We start from the raw sequence: 23,197 nt of genomic DNA on the forward strand, positions 1-23,197 counted from the left end.
CAGCCCATTGGAGCTGAGCTGAGGTACATTCAGCTGCTGGGTACATTTCTCATGTACTGAACTCCTCTCTAACAGGATATTGCATCACATGACTAAAAGGATGCTTTACATGTTCCCAGAATGTATCACAGTTCTGAGGAGTCTGTGTGATTGGAGTAATGATGATGCTAGTAGTGCAGATTGCAGCCAGTGGACTCACAAAAGACTAAAGATTTTTTAAAAAAGGCAGGTAAAAGTTGAGTGACCAAAATCAAAGAGATCAAGACCAAAGCTGCAATGAATTACATCTTTAAATCACTTCTTATAACACTTAATTCTATAATACGATAAACTACTTTCATCTGCACCTTTATTCACAAGGAGCCACCACAGCAGGTAGCTCTGCATATTTGCCACAGCTTAATTCTATAATAAGGGCTGAACTGTAAATGCTAAACACCCATCTGATGTTTGGCAAGCTTAAAGCATCGTCTTTAGAAATATTGTTATTATTAGTTCTTAGATTTAGCATTGATCAAACCCTGAAAGCAACAAGGTCATTTCCATTTGAAAATCTTTCCTTTAGAAAGCACAAAGTTAACAGGCCAGAAAATGTCATCATTTATTATAAACACTGTACATCACACATTTTAGTTACAACAAGGTTAAAAATAAACCAGAGATCCTAACCATTAATCCACGTTCACTACAGCGAAAAACACTGATAACACTGATCGGGTGAGGAATCGTCACTGACCTTTAAAGAAATATTTTTCAACATGTATTCTGGACTTAAGTCTTAAAGACTGTTTTAAATCTACTTCATTAAAAACATACGAGTGTCTACAGTTACCAAAAAAAGTATCATTTAGATATGCCTTTAATTTTGGAGCAGCCATTGAACTGGCAGGATCAGTGTTCAACAAACATTAATAAAGTGAAGTCAGCGTTTCATAATAAAAACAAATACTGCAGCTGTGGTGCCGGTCAGCTGTCCTGCAGTGGAGAAGGAGGACCGGACGAGCGCTCAAAGCCAATCGGAACAAATCTCTGAAAAACAAAATCAAGATAAATATATTGACTGTGTGCACATCAAACACATCAGGGTCCGATTCCAGGAAGAAGGTTCAACAAACTCTGAGTTTAAAAATAAACTCTGAGTTGATCAACTCTGAAATCAGCAACTGTGAGTTTCCTGTTCCAGAAAAGCTGATAACAGCGACAGTTCAATCAGTTCGATCAGGCCCGAGTTAAGCCTTTATCAATGGCACCCTGATACTATGATTCACCATGGCAACGGGTATTTAAAAAAAAAAAAAAAAAAAAAAAGAGCCTCTATTTTAATCCAGGGGATTGATGAATATGAATACCTGTCAGAGCCGATTGTGATATAAAAACAGGAGGAAAGAAGAGTCATTTTCATTAAATAATAGACAATAGACTGACTCAGAAGGTGCAAGCTGGAGTTTTAGCATATTACGCCTACCCTTTTACACAGCATGTGTTAAACAGCAACACATTTATCACCAAAGACAACAAAACTGAAAAAAATAATAATAAAAAGAAAAAAAAAGTCTGAAACAGATATTTATACCTTGGTTTGATATTGCTTCAACACCTTATTTTGAACTATTCTGTCCCTTCTGCAGATGTACAGCTTTAAACATTCTCTGTAAATTGTCCGGACCCCTGCTTTTTGTAAAAATGTGAATGTGTGAAGGTTAATAAATAATTGGTCACATGTCATTGTTTAAAAAATAATCTTAATCCATTCATAATTCTTATAGCTTTCTAGTGTTTGTTTCTGTATGTGTTGCTACTGGGGAATAATACAATATGTACAACCCTGATTCCAACAAAGTTGGGATGCTGCAGAAAATGTAAAGAAAAAACAGAATGCAACAATTTGCAAATCTCACAAACCCATAATTCATTCATAATAGACCATCAGAAAGATATCAAGTGTTTAAACTGAGAAAATGGATCATTTTAAGAAAAATAGCTTCAGAAATAATGGATTGATTTTGATTTAAGATATCTTTAGTTTTATATTCTACTGCAGTGGTTGTTCTAAACTGAGTGTGACATTTCCTGCATAATTTGTGCTTAATTATCAAGTCCAATAATCATACTTTAGACTTCATTAATTATTTGCCTGTTATGAAATATTATATATTTTTAAATTCTGTTCCAAACAGTCACATTTGAGCTCCTCCGTGTAACAACTTTTCAAAATCATGCGCGCTTGCGGTCTCTGTTAAACTGCCTTTTGAATGCTGTTTCCAATTAAACCTCAGACGCTAAAATGTTTGAGGATTTGGTTTTGTTGTTGTGGGTGTTCATAAAACTGTTTTACGACACACAGCTTAAATCTTTTACAGTGTAAGCAGCCGTGCCAAACCAATTTGTGCAATGAATTATGGGAGAACAGCATCAAACTAGAACACACTCAAGTCGAGCGTGCTGGCTTTTTCCCCAGAGCACCAATAAAAATCATTCCTATATCAACATCGATTCTATTCTGTACTGCATGGAGCGCCGAAAACAAAATGCAGCTTCTTTCATAAAGTCCTCCAGATTATGGAGTTTATATAATGAGCAGCAGATTAGAGGGCCAACGTGTGAATGAAAGCGGCACCGCAAAAATGTACACAAGCACTTTTCTTTAGTGTTTATAGTGCGCCTTTTTGTTTATGTCATGACTTATTTCCATCATTTTTGTGCTTGTTGATATTTTTCCATCATTGCTGAGGCAGCTGCATTTGTCAGTGTCAGGACGGTTTGTGCGGGTGTTGCAGTTTCACGCGTAGGCGAGAGTTCGGTCGGGTACAAGATGATGTAACTTTCATCAGAAGGTGAACTCGTAGATTGGTACGGATGTCCACATGCCCTCACGGACCTATCTGCGTAAATGCTAGACTAGAAGGCCCTGTGTCCTCCACACGGACTATGAAATGGTACGAGAACGACTGCTGCTCTGTGCTGTTTGTGTGCTTTCCATTCAGTTTTTATATGAAATTCACAACAACAGTTGCCTCAAGGTGCTTTATTATCATGAGAAGATGACCCTAGAGAAAACACTGACAATAACAAGATACCCTATGAGCAAGCACTTGGCAACTGTGGTAAGGAAAAACTTCCTTTTAACAAGAACAGACCTTTGGATCGGCCAGGCTCAGAGAGGGGCAGCCATCTGCCAAGGTAAGAGACTGTAACCCCAACCTCGGCCTGAAGAAGAGCCGACTCTGAAGCTAAATGATTTGTTGGTTTCTGCATTGCTCTATCACAGTGTAACATAAACTACAGATGAATGAATCATACAGTAGTACATTCTTGTCACACTCCTGGGCTGCATAAATAATTACAAAGGGTTCCCATTTAGCATTAGCTGAGGAAGCCAGAATACCTGGAGAGAGCCCACCTCCAATTCAGTTATTTAAAAAAAAAAAAGGTATTACAGCTGAGCTATAAAGTCTATATTACACTGCAGACCATCAGAGAAATACTTACAGTGGACTCTTTGAAGTGCAAGATGGAGGCCAGAGGGTTTCCACAGGAAGGCCGAGGGGGGAGCGGAGCCTGGACAGACGCTGAGGTGTAGGTGGCCACTTCCTCATCCAAGCGCAGCTCCACCAGGGGAGGGAAACGCTTGCGCAACATAATCACTGCAGAACTCACAGAGCAAGACTTCTGACCAATGAGATCTGTGACAGGAAAAAAAAAATTAATTATCTAGTAGGAGCAAAATGGTGTGAATGTTTGGTGTGCAAGACACAACATTGTTAAGGGGAGTGAGCGCGATTAGCGTTACCTCTGTGCGGGCGCTGAACAGAGGGGTTAATCTTACAGCTCGGTTCTGGCACAGCTGGCACTTCGCCGCGCACTGGCAGCACCTTCCTCTCTTCGGATGAAAGTGGAGCACACTGATTGTGAAGACCAGAGTCCTCCAGCTTCTCTACACGTGGGGCTCTGAACAATTTTTTGCCCGTTGAGAAAAAGATAACAGACTCTCTGGGCTGGGCTTGTAAGAACATCTGTCCTCCCACTAACTTCTCATCATCATCATCATCATCATCGTTAGTCCTGCTCTTCTCCACCTCTTTGCCACAGGGGGGTTTATTCTGGAGACATGAAGAGAAAACAAAAATACACAGATTTTTACCCTACAGTTTCAACTGGAAGAATTTATCGCGGCTCTTTGGCTTCCAATTCTTACAGCTGAGGCTTGAACTGGTCGCTGCGCTTGTGTCTCAGGATCTTGTTCTGTCACATTTGTGCCCTGCTCGTCCTCTTCAAACAATCTCTGGACAACCTCCTGCAAAGAGTCATAGGAACTGTAATTCATACAAATAAGATGTGCATTTATTTCAAAATATAATGGATTTACATGATTTTGATCTGGCGTGCATCTGTCATTATTCCATGTTAAAATTAAAAAAAAAAAACTATTAACATAAAGGTTATTTGGACTGAGAAATCCAGCTAACACATAAAAAGCTACAGCTATTTTTATTAAACATGTTCAGGCCATGACAGATATCTGTGCTTTTTACTTTTCCCCCCATTTACAACAGACTTCTGATCATTCCCTGTCATAAGCATAAAACAACAAACAGTTATTTTATAAAGAATAACTTTGGATGTGTAAAAGAGCAAAGTTTACACTTAAAGTATTTCCCTGCTGGTTATGTTGGTGTATTTAAGTTTGGGATGCACATCAGACATTTTGTCTTTCTGCTTCACCTCGTTCCCAGAGTTTGAATTGTTTTATATCTGCATTTCTTTATTTACATCAATTTTTCTTTGCAATTCAGATTTGTTTCAGTTATGGTCCAGACTGGGTTTGCACATTTCAACTTAGTTTTTAATTGTTAAATATATTTAGGTTCTGTTAGTTTTTGTGTCATTTTAATACAGATATGTTTCTGTGGTATAGTGGTTCATATATACATTTGGGTGGGGGTTAGAAGAAGAGAGTGTACTCCTCATGCTGTTCCCAAGCCCGGATACACTGGAGGTTCAAATCTGTGCCTAATCAACCATTTGCATGCATCCACTGTGGTGATCCCTTGGGAAATAAGGGATCAACTGAAAGTCACTGTCCGGATGGATAAGCATTTATTGAGGGCACATTTTTAGAAGATAAATTTAAAAAAAAAAAACACTTTTTTAAGGCAGCTGACTCTCAGACACAGACATCCCACGCACCAATTTGACCAAATTTACAAATGCTGAAAGCCGGGAAATTTACTGTAAAATTCTAGTTTGTAAGTGCACAAATCCTCTTCAGGCCTGAAGCAGCTCACCTCCTGGCGCAGCTGAAGACTGCTTTTGCAGCTTTTGAATCCGGGAGCGCCGTAAGGCGACTGTTGTGATGAGTGGTGCCATTTCTGCAAACAGTAGCATCATGAAGTAAGGTGGTGACTGTGCACAACACAACTGGAGAGCATATCAATATACAATAAATACATCCTGACCATAGCAGACATGGGCTGGTGCCTGGGGTTGCGGACTCTCTGTGGTGTCCATTTGTTCAGAGGTGTCTCTTTGAGTGCTGCTGCTCAGGAGAAAAAAAGCCACGTCACATCAGAGTAAAAGGACAAAGAGATAAGGCTGCATTAGGCTTTATAAAGATAACAAGTACTGCAATGCTGCTTCTTACATCCTGGCCCAGGAGTTGCCGCTAGATGATTTTTTCTAACAGGCACTCTCTGAGCCTGAGAAAGGAAAAAACACAGAAAATTAGACAATTTCAAAAGTTGAACTCTTTAAAAACAAAAACAAAAAAAAACCCAAACAAAAGTAACAAAAATGTAACAAGCATAAAGAAGGGCAGAGGTGAAAACAAATTTAATGTGCTCATACGGTGTAGATTGAAGTTCCTCTGCTTGGTGGACAGACTGAACTCCGGGGTGTTGCACCGACGGGCCCTCCAGCTTTCACGCCCTCATTCTGGAGAATACTTTGCAGCGCAGCGCGGTCTGGAGAGAACGGCACAGCCTTCACTGATCCTGTGAGAAAAGTACAGAGCAAACATTAAAATGGTATGAAAAGAGATTCATTTAATTCACAGTGTAACATTAAATTTTATGAAAACCAAACTAACACTGCCTGCTGTTTAGTTAGAATAAAACTGGCGTCTGGTTATTGTGATTCATAATTATGCCATTTCTATTTGGGGATTTTTACACAGGCGGTGAGAATAAAGATGCTATTGTAACACTGCTAAATAGACTTATACTGCTTACTGTACATCTCTGCAGTAAATCTGAAGTCACAGCTAGAAATCAGTTAGCCGTTAACAGTCAGAAACTGGGAATGGAGCTAGAAAACAGGATAGTCAATTGTGTGTGGTTTGCTTTCAATCAAAAGGTGGAAAAAAATTGTTTCAAAGGGGCTTATTTTAACTTTTCCCTGCAGGAGGTTTTCTGCTCAACCATCTACTATAAAATAACTTTTACTATGTTCACATGTATCTACTAAGCACACACTGTGTTGTCAGTTTTACGCTGACCTGCAGGGGGTCCAGCTTTCTTCCGACTCTTCATGACGGACACTCGCTGGGGCTGCAAACATGTTGATTGGACACGTTTACAAAGATTTTCACCACTGCAAGTGTAGGGGCTAAAAGACACTATTACAGAAGGCCCTGCTAGGAATCCCACTCACCAAATAGTTGTATGGTTTGGACTGTGAAGTTGCAGACGCCAGACCTGTGACGCCCACTCCCTCATTCCGGAGGATGCTGAGCAAAGCCGCGTGGTCAGGCTGGAAGTTCTCCCCCTTTTCTGAAATATCAAAGAAATCAGCCTAAGAAAGACTCTGGATTAATGTTCACAACAAAAAAGTTAATTGTGCATAAAATTAATGATAAGCAACAGCTGTGGTAAAACTCATAATCATAAAATTATGAAATTATGAAGATTACAGCAGAGAAAATCCGGTTACCGCAAGAAAAAAGAAATTTTGTATTCTTAATTTATTATTAGTTCTAAGTAAACTGATCTATATGGATTTAAAGGTGTCAGGGAAATATATCCTGCAAGCAACAAGGGATTATGCACAAAATATAGGTGGAAGTGTGCGACTCAGATGCGATAAAGAGACACTTACCAGCTTTTGAAGAACTGCACTGCATGGTCGGTTGCGTGGTCCGACTAGCATGCAATGTTTTTGAATGATCTTTTAGACTGAGCAGGTTCATGCTACTCAAACAGGCCTCTGCACTAGGACCAGGCTGTGCACACATAGCAGCACTATCAGTAAGGGAAAACATAGTAGTGGACAAAGTTGGAGTCTTAAATGTGCTGGAAGGCCCAGTTGGTCCTGACAGGTGGGAAGTATTATCTGTTGTGTTTCCAAGAGACTTTCCTACAGCTCTGGCTGAGTCTGTGTTGCTGTTTAATGCAGCTGGATATTTAGGTGATTTTGCATGAGTCCTAAGTTGTGGTGCAGCCAGAGGTTGATTTTCAGCAGCCATTCTTGTGCTTTTCGGTTGAGACAGATTGAAAGGTACAGGCCGAGTGCATGGCTTTTTCTTCTTAGCTTTTCCCTGCAGAAAAAAAGAGAGTATTAAACATATCAGACTAACCTGAGTAAATAAAAATATGAAAATCTACAGGATAAAAGGAGACACTTACAGCTAGAGGTTTCTCCTCCCACCTGCAGTGGGTCTGACTGAAGTCCGAGGGAGTCTGAAGATGGAGAGACTTTGCAAGTACGGGAAGCCTGCTTACACCTGGTCGCACAGGTGCCTTCTTACTGATTGCTGAGCTCCCTGGATCTTTGTTCTCAATATCTTTGTTGGAAAGGTGAGATGCAGACACAGGTTTGGAAGGCTTTGGATCCACTAGCTTTTTTGCTTTTTGTTCATTCTTCATTCTGAGAAAAGAAAGAAGATCAGTCAGTTGAATCACACAACCCAGCTCGAGGCTGGGAAAGCAGCAGTGCCAACATGCGAGATGGAATTTGGTTTATGCTAAGAAAAAACAAAACAAAAACCAAAGGAAAAACTGCTCCAAGGACAAACAACATCAACCAAGATGGGAGGCAGATAAGAGAGAGCAGGGTGACTGCCATGTTTAATACTAGTACTGATACCTGAGATTTAGAAGGTATAATTTCTCTAGACAGACCAAAAAAAAAAGTCCTAGTTCTTAAATTTTAAATGCTGTCTAAATCATCAGTCTCACCTTAGACAGTGGATTTTATTCTGACTCTGTTGATGAAGAACTGGAAAGGACTCCATGATGAGAAGATAAAGCTGTAAAGAGCAACTGAAGCAACTAAGACAGAAAGAAATGAAAGCTGAGCAACCAAATATCAGGTAGTATGAAGATGGGTAAAAAGCACAACGCATACAATGAAAAAACGACAAAAAGACACATAAGACTTTAAAACGTTAACATGTGCTGACTTAAAGCACTCACATATGTCTGTGTAATCAGAAAAGCGCATGCCTGCTAGTAACACAGTACACACCACCGTGCTGACTTGTGAAAATTACCCCAGAGCAGCTAGCTTTACCCCGGGTAGAAGCCTGGCTACATACGGACCTTATATGTTTGCTCAAAATTCAACAGAGTCTCCGTTTCTTCCTTCTGATCATCCAGTAAAGTAATTCAGACCGGAACAACTCCAAATGTTTTGGTTTGTCGGATGTTTTGTGCAAATTTAAAAACCACTTGCCCCGTCCTTTCACATCACAGTGGGCTGTCAACTTCCTGGACTCACAGGAGTTTGTAAAAAGCGCGCTTTGCCATTGGTCGCAACAAGAGTCCGTATCAGCCAATGATCGTGCGCGCTTTTGCTACGACAACGTTGTTAACCAATGAGCAACGGAGTTTTGTAAACAACTCCATGGTAACGACGCGAAAGTGACCGCTTTTTGCCGCGGCCTCCCCCTATCTGCAAAGGAGATAAATCTCAGGATAATAATAATAATAATAATAATAATAATAATAATAATAATAATAATAATAATAATAATAATAATTCAATGTATTAAACGTTTTATAAAACTGAATAATTTGACGGACAGAGATTTCCAGGGAGAGCTAAAGTAAGTGGAGTTTCATTTATTTGACCAATATTTAGAAGATTTTTTGTAATTTTTAATTTTATTGTCACATATTAAAAAAAATATATATACGTGCGTGTGTGCAGCGTGTGTGCCAGTGACCATTTAAATAGCCATAACAGTTTTTTCGTTTTTCCAGTTAACATTATTTGAATATTGATGACACATGGATGATTATCAGACCAGACTAAGGTAAAATCAAGCTATCAAGTGACTGTTTGTTAATGTTTTATACAATGCAAAAAACAAACAATATAACAGTTAGACTTCGCTAACAAAAACCCGACATTTAACACAAGCTAACTTAACATGAAGCTAAGTGCTAACTTTAACCTATAGTTTAAAGTTAGCTAAAATGAACCCAAAGACAAATTATTGCACATATTTTAAACTAAGAGCAAAAACAACCCGCATTAGATTAGCTGAATCTCCGGTGCTTAAAACAACTAAAGATCACATCTCATAGAAATTTCCAGTCATATTTAGGAAAACTTGTAATTACTATTCTTTTAAAGGCTCTTGAAGGCAACAGTTACACAAGGGGCGGTTATTTGGTACCAGCTTCACAGTAGTGCTTTTGGTGATACATTATTTATGATAATTTATATAGAGAAAAAAAGGTTACATCACTAAATGATAGAACAGGACATGACATAAAACATATTTACATGCCATTTCTCCTCTTCCTTTCTTCAAGGGAAACCAGTAGATAAACCAAGGTGGTGTGAGAGAATTTCCTGCTGCGCCTACTACTACCAAGATACTGCACTTGACCACTATAGATATGAATAAACAACCTTCAGCCACAGGTGTGTGAACAGAATGCACAGAAGGAAAGAGATCAGCAGTGGTCTTAGAGAAAGACTGAACAAGTATAACTTGTTTGGCTGCCATGAGAAAACCTCTTCTTACTTAACCTGGTAGCATAAATTGGGTTTCTAAAGTTGCATTTGACCACAAGATTTCTAGAGACCAAGCACGGTGGTGGAGGAGTGATGATGTGGGCATGTTTTGCAGATGCACTGTGGCTGTGGCTCAGATGACAGAGTAGGTCTTCTACTTCTACTTCTAAGTCAGTGGATCTGTCCCCATGCCTGCCTCCCTGGGTAAAATACCCTGAGTTGCCCCTAGTGTATCACTGGAGTGTGAGGTGAGAAAGTGCTTTGAGTGCTCAACTGGGTAGAAATATGCTAGATAAATACCATTCCATTTACCATTCACTGTCATTTAATTGCCACTTCACAATATACTGTGAACCCTTGCTTATGTTCACACATTAATGCAGATATCATTGAAATAGAGGACATACACAAAATTTTTTAACCCTCTATGGCATGGCATTGCCCTCAGGCAACAAACCATTATTTTTCCCAACCTACCCCCTATTTCTTTTTTTTTTAAGTAAATCAGAAGTTCATAAAGTCTGATGGAAAGTCTTTGACCAATGAATTTGGGGTAGGTGTGGTTTTGAGCTATTGTCTGGGGGTGGAACAGTCCTTTTTGGGGCCATAGCCAGCTTGCACACACTGCCCGCAGAAGGTCAGATAAATCTCACTTTTCAAAATGTTTAAATTTAAATAACATTGCATAAAAATATCTGCAATGTGCACGAATATGTAAAAAAAAAAAACATATTTGATTGCGTAAAGACATTTTAGGTTAGACAGTTAAACCACTTTTCTTTGAACAATTTTATACTTATGGATGGAGATGTGCAGGGATGCATAGTTATCAACATTTTTTTTTTTTTTTTTTTTGCTGTATTGTCTACTATTACTCACCAGAAATGGATGCACAAATATTCTGTGGGTGTATGGAACATGATCAAACATTTAGGGTATGACCAGTTCTAATTTTATGATTCCTAATTTTGAAAAAGATATCCTGTCTAATGACAATAAGTCTGTGGATGAAAAGGAAAATGAAAGATGGAAGTCAAGGTTCCCAGTGGTTCTCTTGTGGGTCCCCGGGGCCTGCTGGAGGTCAGGGCTCTGATTTTTCTAGGTGACAGTGACTCAGTCAAGGAGACCCTGCTAGGGTATCGTGGCAGCAATTTTCTCAGGCAACAGTGAGCCAATCAAGGGGTCCATGCTGGAGCACCATAGTGACAATATCACCAGGTGATAATGAGCACCAATCTTGAGCCAGGGCCACAACAGGATCTGTTTTAGCCCCAAGCATGCATATTTTATGATTGATATATTATCAGGGACCCCCAAATTCCAACAAACTAAGGTGAAAGATTTCTTTCCTCCTAAGATTAAAAATTCATGCCATAGTGTGTTAATATTTGATAAAATATTAAAACCCAAATTCTTGTTGCTCAAAACAAAACCAAACATTACCTCCCAGAGATACGGGATGGTCTTTATGCAAAGTATTCCCTATCCCAGGAAGGTGATGCAGATTTTCAATAAATCAGTGATAAAATCTCAGAACATAAAAAAAAAAAAAAAAACTATAATAATAACTTTTTTTCCACACATAAGTAGGCTACTAAACCTAACAAGTCAGAGGTTTGTAGACTATGTGTAACTGAGTTTTTATTTCTTTAATTGAAATGCTTCTGCCACTGGAAGGCAGGATCTGAAGCTGCAGTAAACAATTGGACCCTCCCTCTCCATCAGTGACCGCGGTCATCCAGCAGGTGCCGCTGCCAGCAGAATGGTAAAGCCACATGCCTGCCTGACAGCAGCAGCACAGCGTGGGTGTCTGCCTCACACCCGTGTCAACAGTACAGGGAAGAAGAAGAGACGTAGAGGAGGAAACCAGAAAATAACGCTGCAGCAGACATGGACTTGCGGTCTGAGCTGCTCAAATCCATCTGGTATGGTTTCACAGCCTTGGATCTGGAGAAGAGTGGGAAGGTGTCCAAGTCTCAGCTGAAGGTGAGTGAGGGATCCTTTACCTGGAAGATGTGACAAGAGAAACTTTTTTTTGTTTGTTTTTTTGTTTTTTTGTCTGAGAACTTTCTCGCTTCTTACTGTGTACCCTCATTTCCTACCTCATTGCAATTTTGTGTCAAGAGAGTTCAGTGTGAGGAAGGTGAATGTAGTTCAACCACGAAGCAAACTAAATCTCATGTTTTATTTCTTTACTCTGTGTTTGTGTGTGAGGAAATAATAGTGTGCAGCGTCTGATGTCACTTATCACCATCATCATCAACAACATTTCCTGTGTAAAGCTCTTTTTTTTTCAGCTAGTTACTGGCCAACAAGGAACAAATTTCTTCCCTATATTTTGAATAAAATGCTTTCAGCTGCTGAAAGAGGGCACAATATGCACCTCTGTCTGGCAAGAGCACGAGAGTAACAGTTTGCTCTCAGTCTGTACATGAATGGGAGCCCTCATCTCCAAGCTGTGCTCACTCTGGGTCTCCATGTACCAGCTTTGTTAGTGCAAAGGGACCTCTGGCACTGCACCGGCCCAGAGCACAGCCTGCTGAATAGAGTATGTTCACAACATGAGGCTGAGAATGTCAAAAAGAACATTGTTACAGTGAGAGCAGGCATAAAGTGGAAACATGTTGGCCACCGTGGTCTCTCTCCACAGGGCTTCAGCGAGGTCATTGCATTTGCGCTGATCTCATTGTTATGTCACTGGGTCTCGCTGTGACTCCGTTTCCATCCACCGCCACGTTCCTGCGATGTGCTGCCCGGCGCTCCTGGCTCACAGCGAGTCAGCCTCATGACTAGGCTTATCCCCCTCATGCATGCAGCACTGCGTACAGGCGCCGTGTTCTCAGAGGCACTCGCAGGCAGACACTTTGCATGCTGTGTGACCTCAAAAGTGACAGATGTTATAGTGCTGGAAAATGGAGACAGGATGTGGTTATGGCTCAACACAGAGAGAAACTAGCTGTTTGATAAAATGCATGATATACCTCAAGATTCTGCATGCTCTCTCAACTGAAGAAACTGAACAAGAAGGAAGAGCGTTTATTGAATCTAACTGTTTTTGACCCACTGTTAGTAAATCACTGGTTACAAAGAGTAATGTATAGTGCTTTCAGTTTTTAATGTAATTGGAGACATTTTACTGCACTTGATTTTCATCTTTTTTAAATCTTAAAACAGTTCTAGTGCTTTACTGATGTAATTCCACTCTTAAAACAGTATATCTGAAAGATTTGCCAATCAGATTTCCTCGAAAACTGAAGCTTCTTGCTGAGTCTGGTGATTTTTTTTTTTTTTTAATGCTTGAGCAAACAACATTTTTTTTTTAGAAAAAGCAATGCAGCAAAAACAGTTTACAGGCCCTCATTTTCTGATTCAGCTGCCCGCTATCTATAGAGCATGCCTTTTTGCTTTTCTATTCTACATATGATTTCATCCATCTCACCTCATGATGTGTAATGTCTTTTTTAAACAAAGATTAATTTGTGTAGGGGAGGTTGTTAGTAGTATATAAGGACAGCATTTCCTATAGTCCTGTGTTGCATAATCATAACTAAAATTACTGTCTGTTCCAGTGTTTTCCCCTCTTTTTAAATATCTCCCTCCTTACATTGTGATCCTTCAGGTATTGTCTCACAACCTGTGCACAGTCTTGTGTATCCCACATGACCCGGTGGCTTTGGAGGAGCACTTCAGGGATGACGACGATGGCCCAGTTTCCAGTCAGGGTTATATGCCTTACCTCAACAAATACATCCTGGATAAGGTAATTTTTAAAAAAACAAACCAACTGTGTGATCACTTTGTTTCAGCAAACTGGAAGCACCAAGTTGTCGATCATTCTGACAGCTATTTTTGAATCCTGCTCTTGTGTCTTTGTAGGTTGTGGAAGGTTCTTTTATTAAGGAAAACGTAGATGAGCTCTGCTGGACTCTTACGGCAAAGAAGAACTACCAGACGGACAAAAACAGCAGCACCGTTTTACCAGAGAGGGATGCTTTTCGGCTCTGGTGCCTTTTTAATTTCCTCTCTGAGGACAAGTACCCTTTGGTTATGGTCCCTGATGAGGTGGGTTTAACCCAAATGACAGCGACTCTTTCCATTATTATGATGTGCTATTTCTTGTTGTTAAAAATCTAACTGAAAGAGAAAAATCACAAGTTTGTGTGGCAAAACAAACTCCTTTCCAAATTTAGCCACGCAGATATTGGACGTTGCTGCGCTCTGTTGTTGAGTCTAACTCAACAGTCAGTAATCTTCGATCTAAAAATGTTGTTGGATCTTCTACAATCACCAAGCACACCGGCTGAAACTTTGTTTCTTGCATGGAACACGTTGCTCTTTTCATGCAGCAGTGTGGGCTTGTTTCTCACTTGCAGAGTCTCATTTTGGTTTCCTGTCGTGTATTTGTCACAGCCGCTGCCAAGAGAAAGCCCCAAATTTCAAAGGCGGGGTCGTTTCTTTCAGTTTAAGAAAACATTATCCAGTTTTATTCTGGAGCGTTTTTCATACACAAGCCACTGTGCAAAGCACCCTGTGGTGTGTTGACAGCTACGGTGCGGTTATACTGTTACAAGATATTGTGAAATAGCAAAAGTTGCTTTCAGCTAGACTGTTCGATGCAATCTTAGTGGTTGTGTTTTAAGCAGAAGGCTTTTAAACTACTAAAAGTGTACTGGGAAGCAAACCATTTCTACAAATTAGCTCTTCATTAAAGCGGATGAAAGTCACAAAAAAAATTCTGTTAAATTCTGTTTTAAATAACTGGGAGTAATATAATTGCTCTCTGAGCGCAGCACAGCATCCACGGACAGTTCAAATGACAGCTCTCTTCCTATGCAGGTGGAGTACCTCCTCAAGAAAATATGCATGGCTATGAGTATTGAGTTCAACTGTGTCGAATTAGAGGACTTCTTCTCTCAAGAATCAGTGCAGCAGAGTGGAATTACTGTTTGGATGTTTCTAGAGATGATGAACTCTGGAAAGGTAACCAGAGGAATTGATGGGAGCATCATCAGCATGGCTATAGAGGAAGTGTACAGGGAGATAGTTGGTGATGTCCTCAAAGAGGTAGGAAACTGATTGGCCTGCAGAAGTCTGTTTTTGTTCCTCCACATTTCAGTTGTGTTTCAGTGATTTGCGTGTCTGTTTGGGTGCGTTCAGGGTTATCTATGGAAAAAAGGCCAGCTGAGGAGAAACTGGAAAGAACGGTGGTTCACCTTAAAGCCAAGCAACCTGTCCTACTACACCGGAGAGGACCGCAAGGAGTGCCAAGGCAACATAGCCCTGGATGAGAACTGCTGTGTGGAGGTAAACTGCTGGAGAAATAATCTATTACAGCTAGAGAAACTCTAATAAAAAAAAATCTCTACCACTTCATCCACAGTAGAAACACACAATGAGGAGTTAAACTATTATTCAGGCAGTGGTTTTCAGTGTAGGATGGGGGCTCCCCCAGGGTGCTCCAAGGTTAACACATATTTATTGTATTTGATTAACGCCCTTCATCTTTATCTTGTAAGTTATTGGAAAATTTGAAATCTTCTTCCTTCAAAAATGAAACAAGATGAAAAACAAAAAGACCCTCCCAAATGTTTGTGATGTTCACTAGATCATCTCTTGACTGAGAGAAAAACTGTAAGACTGCCCTAATAGCGTAAAGTAATCACTCACAGTTAGAGTGGTACAATTCATGTTGACATCAGTTCAAGTGCTACGAAGAGAAGAACTTGATATAGTTCAATTTAAATGTAAAACATTGGCAAATAATCCCACCAGTTGTTTTTACTCAGTAGGTCGCACTTAGTATTCATGATGTTCTTTTAAGATGCAGGATGAGTGAAGGTGAGGGCTGCTGAAAATTCACAAAAGACACCCAGCCTCTCTCGAACAATTGAACTGCCCTTCAAAAAAAAAGGAAGAAAATGCAAAATTCTGAACATCTCTTCCCCTCATTCGTTTCCAATCAGTCTTTTGCTTTGACATTGTGTTTAGGTGCCATAATGCAAAAAAGGTCAGATTAGAAACTCAAGATCAACATGGGTCACATTCACAACCAGATTTCCTCACAAATCGCACAGAGCTCAAGCGAACTGAAGCGATTAGTCTGCCAGCCTCATTCCTAAATGACAAACTCTGAATGTGAAGCAGAAGTAAGAGTGAAGCCATTGCTATTTTGGGTCTCTTGGTGTGTTTTCATATGGACACAAATTCAGTTAGCAGTCCATCAATCTAGCACTGTATCACACTGAGTAAGACAAAGTTGTACTGCACTGATTACTCATAAAATGTGGTCTGAATTTCATCCAAGATACAATCAAAGATGACTAAACATACAATGGGATCTATTTTTATGTCAGCACTGAGTAATAATTCATAGAGCCGGCTGAGAAGGAGTAAGTGAATTCCTGAATGCGGTAACTTGTACATTCCCCCCTTTGACAGTAACAACTTCCATCACATGTTTCCTGTAGCTGTTCAAGAGATGCCGCAACATTTCTGGGATGTCTTGATTGATCAGCCCTCTTCAGATCATGCAACAAACCATTTGGTGACCATTCAGGTTCAGCTTCAGTTTCTGGACTTCCTTGTATTTAAATCATTGTTCCCTTAATTACATCAAAATATGGTAAATGGACTGGTTCTTATATAGCACTTTTCTACTCTACTTGAGCGCTCAGTATCCAGACTCTGAAGGTAGCGAAGCAGCCGCAGTCTATGATGATGAAGACGTATGCTCCATCTACAATGCTTTGCAACTAGGATGAGGTTTCGGTGTGGGTGTGCAGTGCCTTTTTGCCCTCCTCACTGCATAAAACCTTTGTCCCATCAGTCCACACAGCACCACCTCAGATGTGTTACAGAATAACCAGGTTGTCTTTTTTGCAACCTTTTTTGATAAGTATAAGTATAAAATCAAAGTTTGTGTGTGTGTGTGTGTTTTTAAAGCATTTCCTCACACAAAGACAATGGGTTGATTTCACAGCATAATAAAGTCACCATTGTTATAAAACAATGTTATAAAACACTTTATTGAGCAGAATGTAATGTCCCCATATGATGACACTGTGTGTCATCATATGGGGACATTACATTTAGGCTTTTCTGCTCCTTATGCGTCATTCTGCTCAATAAAGTGTTTTATAACACTTTATTCTGCTCAATAAAGTGTTATAAAACACTTTATTGAGCAGAATGACGCATAAGGAGCAGAAAAGCCTAAATGTAATGTCCCCATATGATGACACACAGTGTCATTATGACAACGTATTTTAATATTTTGGGGGGGAGCACTTCTTGATGATGCACATGTTTGATTTGGCAAAAACTTTATGCCGGATGTCTTTCCTGACACAACTGTCCCCATTCATGCGGGCTTGGGCCTGGTACTGGGAGTGGGCATCTAAAAATGTTATGGCCTCCCTGTGGCTGGTTTTCATTAACGCTACTTCTGTTTTGTGTTATTGCTGCAATGGACACATGAACAAAGGAACTGAGACTGCTGCAGGTGTTTTGCTGTTAGTTCTTCTTCACCAATTTTAGGACTAAGGGTTGTTCTCTTGGTGGGATCACTGCAGGATGCCCACTCCTATGGAGAGTAGCAACACTCTTGAATTCCCTCTGTTTATAGAGAGTCTGTCTTACGTCTTATTGTGGCCGTATGAACGCTGAGGTCTTTAGAAATGCTTTTGTAACATTTTCTAGCTTCTCTACATGCTTTCCTATAAATTCCTAAATTCCATCATATTCCTCCTCCTGTCTCGTCTCTTGAACTGGGACGATGTCGATGTTTTTCATCCAGCCTGGACTGTGAATGATTGCTCATTAAAAACACAACTCAGATTATTCTATCTTTGAATATTATAATGGTGACTTGGATGAAGGGGATGGCCACATTTTAATCATCACAGAAACCCTGTTAATATAAACTCTTGCATGAGTAACTAGTTAAGTCATAAGTTCATCACCTCACACTGCACGTTACTTCAATGGAAACACGCTCAATTACTGAAATCACGCTCCATTATAGGAAGCAGATGTTTTTTGAGCTTTCAGAATGGTTAAAAAATTTTTTTCCCATGACTGATTTTTTATTTTTTTTGCTTTTATGTCTAAGAACTAGTCTCAAGAACTGTACAAAACAATTCACAATCAACTACTATGTGTGTCCCCTTTTTGAACAGGTGCTGCCAGACCGAGACGGGAAGAGATGCATGTTTTGTCTTAAAACCCTCTCCAAGACATATGAAATGAGTGCCTCAGACACCAAACAGAGACAGGAGTGGACTACAGGTCAAAGGAGACTCACGTTCATTAATACCGGCTAGTTTTAAAAGCTTTAATCATCTTATTTCGATTTTAACATCACTGTCTTCTTTATAGCCATTCAAACGGCTATCAGGCTGCATGTGGAGGGGAAGAAATCCCTTCACAAAGATCTGAAGTTTAAGCGACGTGAACAGCGTGAGCTTCGGGAAAAAAGGCGACAGGCTAAGGAAGAGGAGCTGCAGAGGCTGCGGGCCTTGCAGGAGGAAAGGGAGCGCAAGCTGGCGGAGCTGGAGCTCCTGAAGGAGGCGCAGAAGCAGGCTCAGGCCCTCCTGGAGCAGGATGAGCAGAGGAGGCGCCAGCAGCATGAACAGCTCCAACGTGCCCTGGAGATTCAGCTTCGTGAAGCTGAGGAGGTGAGCATGGAGGAAAGAAGAAAAATTCTAAAAGCAGAGGGATGTGGGTAGACATTAATTTGCTTCTTCTGTGTGTCTCAAGGCCCGGGTCAGTATGCAGGCAGAGATGGCTCTGAAAGAGGAGGAAGCAGAGAGGCAGAGGAAGAGGATCCAGGAGCTGGAGGAGATGCAGAAGCGTCTGGAGGAGGCGCTGCAGCAAGAGATTAAAGCCAGGCTGGATGAAGAGGCCTTCCGCTACGCTCAAGCAGGGTAAAGTGGTTTAAGCAGCTGCTCAGGTGTACAGTACAAAAAGCTTAGCAGGCAGGGAGGTACTGCTGTGTATTATTAAACTCAGCTCATATTGCATGATGTTCCTGAGGAAGTTGAGCTGCAAAGAGAGGAAGTTGTTTAACACTGCAGTCACCTAGATCACTGTGCGTTCTTGATGTACGCCATCTCAGGTCCAAAATGGCTTGCTGAAAGGCCCACGTATCAGTTACAAAAGATCAAATCAAAGTGTAATTTTTTTCATTGTACATTGTGCTCAGGTTGTTGGCTGAGGAGGAGGAGAAAATGAAGGCCCTGATGACCCTTCAGGAGGAACAAGAGGAGTACATCTTGAAGACACAGAGGGAGAAGCAGGAGCTGAAACAGGAAATGGAGGCCAAATCCCGGGCCCTGGACGAGGCGCAGAGACAGCTGGAGGAAGTTCGAGCCACCCGGCACAGAGTTGACCAGGATGTCGTGGTGGGTAGACACTAACACTGACCATATATGAATTACAACATTTTACTGAAGTTTATAGCACTTATATCAACTACAGACCCCCTCAACATGGGAGAAATTAACAAGCTGCTGCCATCTATCATTTCCCAAATAAATCAGGAATCAGCAGGATGTGTTCCTGAGTGAGAGGCTGCAAAACTGCCAGGAGAATCACTGAAATAACAAGAAATAAAAAACAAAAACCACCCATCACAGCTCCTGCTGTCAAATGAAGACAGATGACCAGGAAGAGCCACAAATATACATTTAAAGTTAATAATGACAAGACAGGATGCCAAATACAGCACAGACATTAATGAGACCAAACAGGCTGCCATTATGGTTGGTCCTTCAAAAGCACATCATGAACAAGATTCAAACAGAAGTCTGATCTGTTATTATTTTTGGTCTTATGCTGAGTCAGTGGAGGCTACTCCATCTTTTTGATTTCATACTTTGATGATGGTATCACTATTACGAAGGTGACCTAATCGGGCCTTACGGGTGGCAGTAATGAACATCACTTGATGTTGTAATGTGATGAAATATTTAATGTTTTTAATATAAATAAACGAACCAATTGTAGGTGGATATAATGCCAGCAGCACTTTATTTGGTCACCAAAAAAAAAAAACTAGCAGAAGAATCACCACTTATGTGGATCTTCTGAGTAAATTTTTAGTTTTATTTTCACCAGTTGACAGTTGTGAAGCAGTCATCAGTTTGTTTGCTTGCTTGTTTTACCAGTAACTGATAAGCTTTTCTTCTCTGGCAGGCTGCCCAGAGGAAACTTCGCCAGGCGAGCACCAATGTCAAACACTGGAATGTCCAGATGAACAGACTGATGCGACCGATCGGGCCAGGCGGTATGTGTCCCATCTATGTGACGACATGCTAAACATCCAACATTTAAAGACCTAAATTTCAACTTTTTGCTCAGTGTGTCATACCAGCAGAGGAGTGTTAACTAGTTCTAGCACTATGGTGTTACAGGCTAGATTATCATGTGACCATTTTCTTTGCTTAGGGGGTGTGAATATTAACTAAAAATAGGTGATGCTTATATTTCATTGTGCAGTTCTGCAAATATACTTCCTTAAATTTGATACTTCATTTATCAAATTTTTTTTTAAACTGTGAATTCTGTCTTTATTTCTGTCTGTCTGCGGGGTTTTTGCAGACAGGTAAGGCAAAGTCTGATTTCATGTGCCTGCTTTGTTGTTCTCATTTCCAGAAAAGAGACCATCGCTGGGAAGCTCTTTCTCGACCTTCCAGATCCCGGCGCAGCGAGACCCTGGGCTGCGCCTCAGAAGGAGATCGGGATCGGGGGATCGAGAGGAGAGCAAAGAAAACGTTGACAACAGAGCTGGGTGTGATTTAGACAAACGTCACTCCCATGCATCTAATGGCGACATGGACATCCCCTAAATTGATGAATCATAGAGACTGTGTCGTCACAGGAAGGGCTGGAGATGATCATCTGAAATATGAAAGCAGCGGGGAGACGGGCACCTAACGCTGAATTTACCGTACTACCACATCTACTAAATACTGAATTTACTGACCTCGTATCGCAGACAGCAACAGGTTAAAACATTTTAATGAGAGTGTGTCTTCCAGTATCCCCTTCTCACGTAATGGTTTGACTGCCACCTGGGTGAGGCCTGTTGTGAACATAACTGATACCTCAGTGGAAGGAAAACAAGCTGTAAGAAAGATCCTGAAAGTACAAGGTTAGCTCTGGTGTTTAGAGAAATGCCTACACGAACACAGGAAGCTCATTTTGTTCAGCTCTGTCATATATATGAATGCCAATGTTCAGTTTCTATTGGTGTAATTTTGAAGGTTGTAGGAGGCGGCTAGACTTTTTTGATGTAAAAAGTTGGTTCAGTATTAAAGTTTACCACAATTTCACTCCTGATAAACAGGAAAGAGAAAGGAGAGGCGTGAAAAAAAGAAAAAAAAACTCATTGAACTTCCTGTTTTTTAATGTCATTTAACATTATTGTAAATAAAAGAGTGAAGGGTGAAGTCATGCCTGTATCTTCACTGTGTTAAATTGCGTGCGGTATGCAGTTCAAACAAAATGTAAAACTCCACTTTGGTTAAAACCTAAACTGCTACGTTACAAAATGGGAAGATTAAACAACATTTTGTGAAACCAGTAGTAGTAACACAAAGGGGACATAAACACAAAAGACCACACATGGTGGAAGTAGCTGTCGCCAACACTGCTGAAGTTGCAAACTGCACGTCCGCTTCAGTCTGAATTTGAGTCTGCTTCACTTGTGAGACCAAAATGTGTCACCGCTGACTAATTTGAGGCCTCCTGGCGACAAAACCCTGCGCTGGTTCGCACGAGCAAACAGAGACATCCCCTGACAAACAACGCAAACTGCAGGCCAGCTGCTGTATTTGGCAGCTGGATTCAATATAACAATGCACAAATGTCCACATACTGCCAAAATTCCCTTAAAAAAAAACAAAACAAAAACACACATTACATTAAAAGTTATAAACTGATTTAAATGTCACTGAGTAAAATAAATATTTTACAGAAACTCTAAATCCTTTAGGTTTCTTGGCTGCCACTTGGCAACTCAAAGCTTCAGCTCTCTCCACAGATAGGATTGAGGTCTGGGGACTGGCTAGGCCACTCCATGACCTTAATGTGCCTCTTCTTTAGCCTTGACATTATGTTTTGGGCCACAGTCACACTGAAAGACCCATCTACAACCCATCTTCTGTGTTCTGGTGGAGGGAAGAAGTGTTTTGTGCAAGATTTTAATGGTACATGGCCTTGACCATTGGAACCTCAATGTGGTGACGTCATCCTGTACCCTGAGCAGAAAAACAGTTCAAAAGCATCATGTTTCCACCTCCGTGCTTGACTGTGGGGATGGTGTTCTTTGGGTCATATTCAGCAATTGTCTTCCTCCAAGCATGGCGGGTAGAACTGATGCCAAAAAGCTCGATTTTGATTTCAGCTGACCTGCCTTTAGATCATCAACACACTCCTCCTGTGTAGTTTTGGGCTGATCCACAATCTTTCTCATCATCATCATCCTCACCCCATGAGGCAAGCTCTTACATGGAGTTCTAGACTGAGGGTGACTGATGGTCATTTTATATATTTCTTCCATTTCCAAATAATCACACCAGCAGTTGTCACCTTCTCACCGAGCTTCTTGCTGATGGCCTTGTATCCCATTCCAGTCTTGTGTGTGTGGTGTCTAGCCAAATGAGCTCAAGACAAAACACTATAAAATTTATTTATTTTTTTTTTTAAAAAGATCCTTTATTCTGAACAAACGGAGATCTTTAAAAACCTCAAGGAGGAAACCAATCTCTAATTGAGTGCACCAACAACTGTAGCGGTTTAGTTTCCTGTTTCAACAAGAGAGCAAAACATCAGATACAAGACAATTCACAATTATACACATTAAAGAGTGAAATTCACACAATACTGACTCCTAGTACGTCGCTTTGGGGCCCACCTGCAAATGGAGATAGTCCAACAGTTTTATAAGGAACAAAAAGAAAAGACATCATCTTCACTCAAGGTCAGAAAGAAAACATCAAATAACCAAATACAGAACATAGGAGATACCATGAACGGCAAGGAAAACACATGGCCCTCATCCCTTCAGGCCTGCATGGTCAGTCAGCCTTCAACAACACCAACAAGCCTGTAGATATGGCACAACCACCATTTTCAAAAGAGTTAACACATCATATAAAACATATACAGATACACCTGAGCTAGAGCTACATATAAACAGATTCCATGACATGGGCCAGTTTACCTCAAATCACTT

At 40.5% G+C, this 23,197-nt stretch overlaps 2 protein-coding genes across 4 annotated transcripts; one reads left to right on the forward strand and one right to left on the reverse strand.

Moving 5' to 3' along the window:
• Positions 1-587: 587 nt before the first annotated feature.
• Positions 588-8,735, reverse strand: troap (trophinin associated protein). The gene is made up of 15 exons (XM_030734170.1): positions 8,535-8,735; positions 8,172-8,264; positions 7,620-7,860; positions 7,266-7,531; positions 7,093-7,133; positions 6,649-6,767; positions 6,494-6,545; positions 5,845-5,990; positions 5,642-5,696; positions 5,457-5,536; positions 5,286-5,369; positions 4,196-4,294; positions 3,791-4,100; positions 3,490-3,683; positions 588-1,029 (listed from the first exon to the last, which is right to left on the reverse strand). Exons 2-15 carry the CDS (start codon positions 8,225-8,227, stop codon positions 967-969), a joined length of 1,806 nt encoding a protein of 601 aa, XP_030590030.1. The 5' UTR covers positions 8,228-8,264; positions 8,535-8,735; the 3' UTR covers positions 588-966.
• A 250-nt stretch (positions 8,736-8,985) lies between these two features.
• Positions 8,986-21,364, forward strand: LOC115782937 (differentially expressed in FDCP 6 homolog). Of its 3 annotated transcripts, none has more exons than XM_030733482.1 (15): positions 8,986-9,040; positions 9,198-9,250; positions 9,756-9,867; positions 10,076-10,208; positions 11,686-11,946; positions 13,580-13,720; positions 13,837-14,022; positions 14,797-15,024; positions 15,118-15,264; positions 18,138-18,246; positions 18,337-18,635; positions 18,718-18,884; positions 19,163-19,361; positions 20,155-20,245; positions 20,614-20,807. In XM_030733482.1, exons 5-15 carry the CDS (start codon positions 11,851-11,853, stop codon positions 20,805-20,807), a joined length of 1,857 nt encoding a protein of 618 aa, XP_030589342.1. In that variant the 5' UTR covers positions 8,986-9,040; positions 9,198-9,250; positions 9,756-9,867; positions 10,076-10,208; positions 11,686-11,850. The 3 variants fall into 3 exon arrangements, with proteins under 3 accessions (XP_030589342.1, XP_030589344.1, XP_030589343.1); XM_030733484.1 differs by having other exon boundaries at positions 8,989-9,040; positions 11,638-11,946; positions 20,614-21,364; XM_030733483.1 differs by lacking the exon at positions 9,198-9,250 and having other exon boundaries at positions 9,024-9,040; positions 11,638-11,946.
• The last annotated feature ends 1,833 nt before the right edge of the window (positions 21,365-23,197 follow it).

This window comes from Archocentrus centrarchus, chromosome 7 (genome assembly GCF_007364275.1).
Source record: "Archocentrus centrarchus isolate MPI-CPG fArcCen1 chromosome 7, fArcCen1, whole genome shotgun sequence".
Lineage (NCBI taxonomy): Eukaryota > Metazoa > Chordata > Actinopteri > Cichliformes > Cichlidae > Archocentrus > Archocentrus centrarchus.

Excerpts from the sequence above, each read along its gene's own strand:
- troap (XM_030734170.1), bottom strand. The coding sequence starts at position 8,227 with ATGGAGTCCTTTCCAGTTCTTCATCAACAGAGTCAGAATAAAATCCAC. Across the intron at positions 6,546-6,648 it reads CCAAACCATACAACTATTTG|CCCCAGCGAGTGTCCGTCAT; the intron begins GTGAGTGGGATT and ends ACATGTTTGCAG. Across the intron at positions 3,684-3,790 it reads TGTTCAGCGCCCGCACAGAG|ATCTCATTGGTCAGAAGTCT; the intron begins GTAACGCTAATC and ends TTCCTGTCACAG.
- LOC115782937 (XM_030733482.1), top strand. The coding sequence starts at position 11,851 with ATGGACTTGCGGTCTGAGCTGCTCAAATCCATCTGGTATGGTTTCACA. Across the intron at positions 11,947-13,579 it reads TGTCCAAGTCTCAGCTGAAG|GTATTGTCTCACAACCTGTG; the intron begins GTGAGTGAGGGA and ends GTGATCCTTCAG. Across the intron at positions 15,025-15,117 it reads TTGGTGATGTCCTCAAAGAG|GGTTATCTATGGAAAAAAGG; the intron begins GTAGGAAACTGA and ends GGGTGCGTTCAG.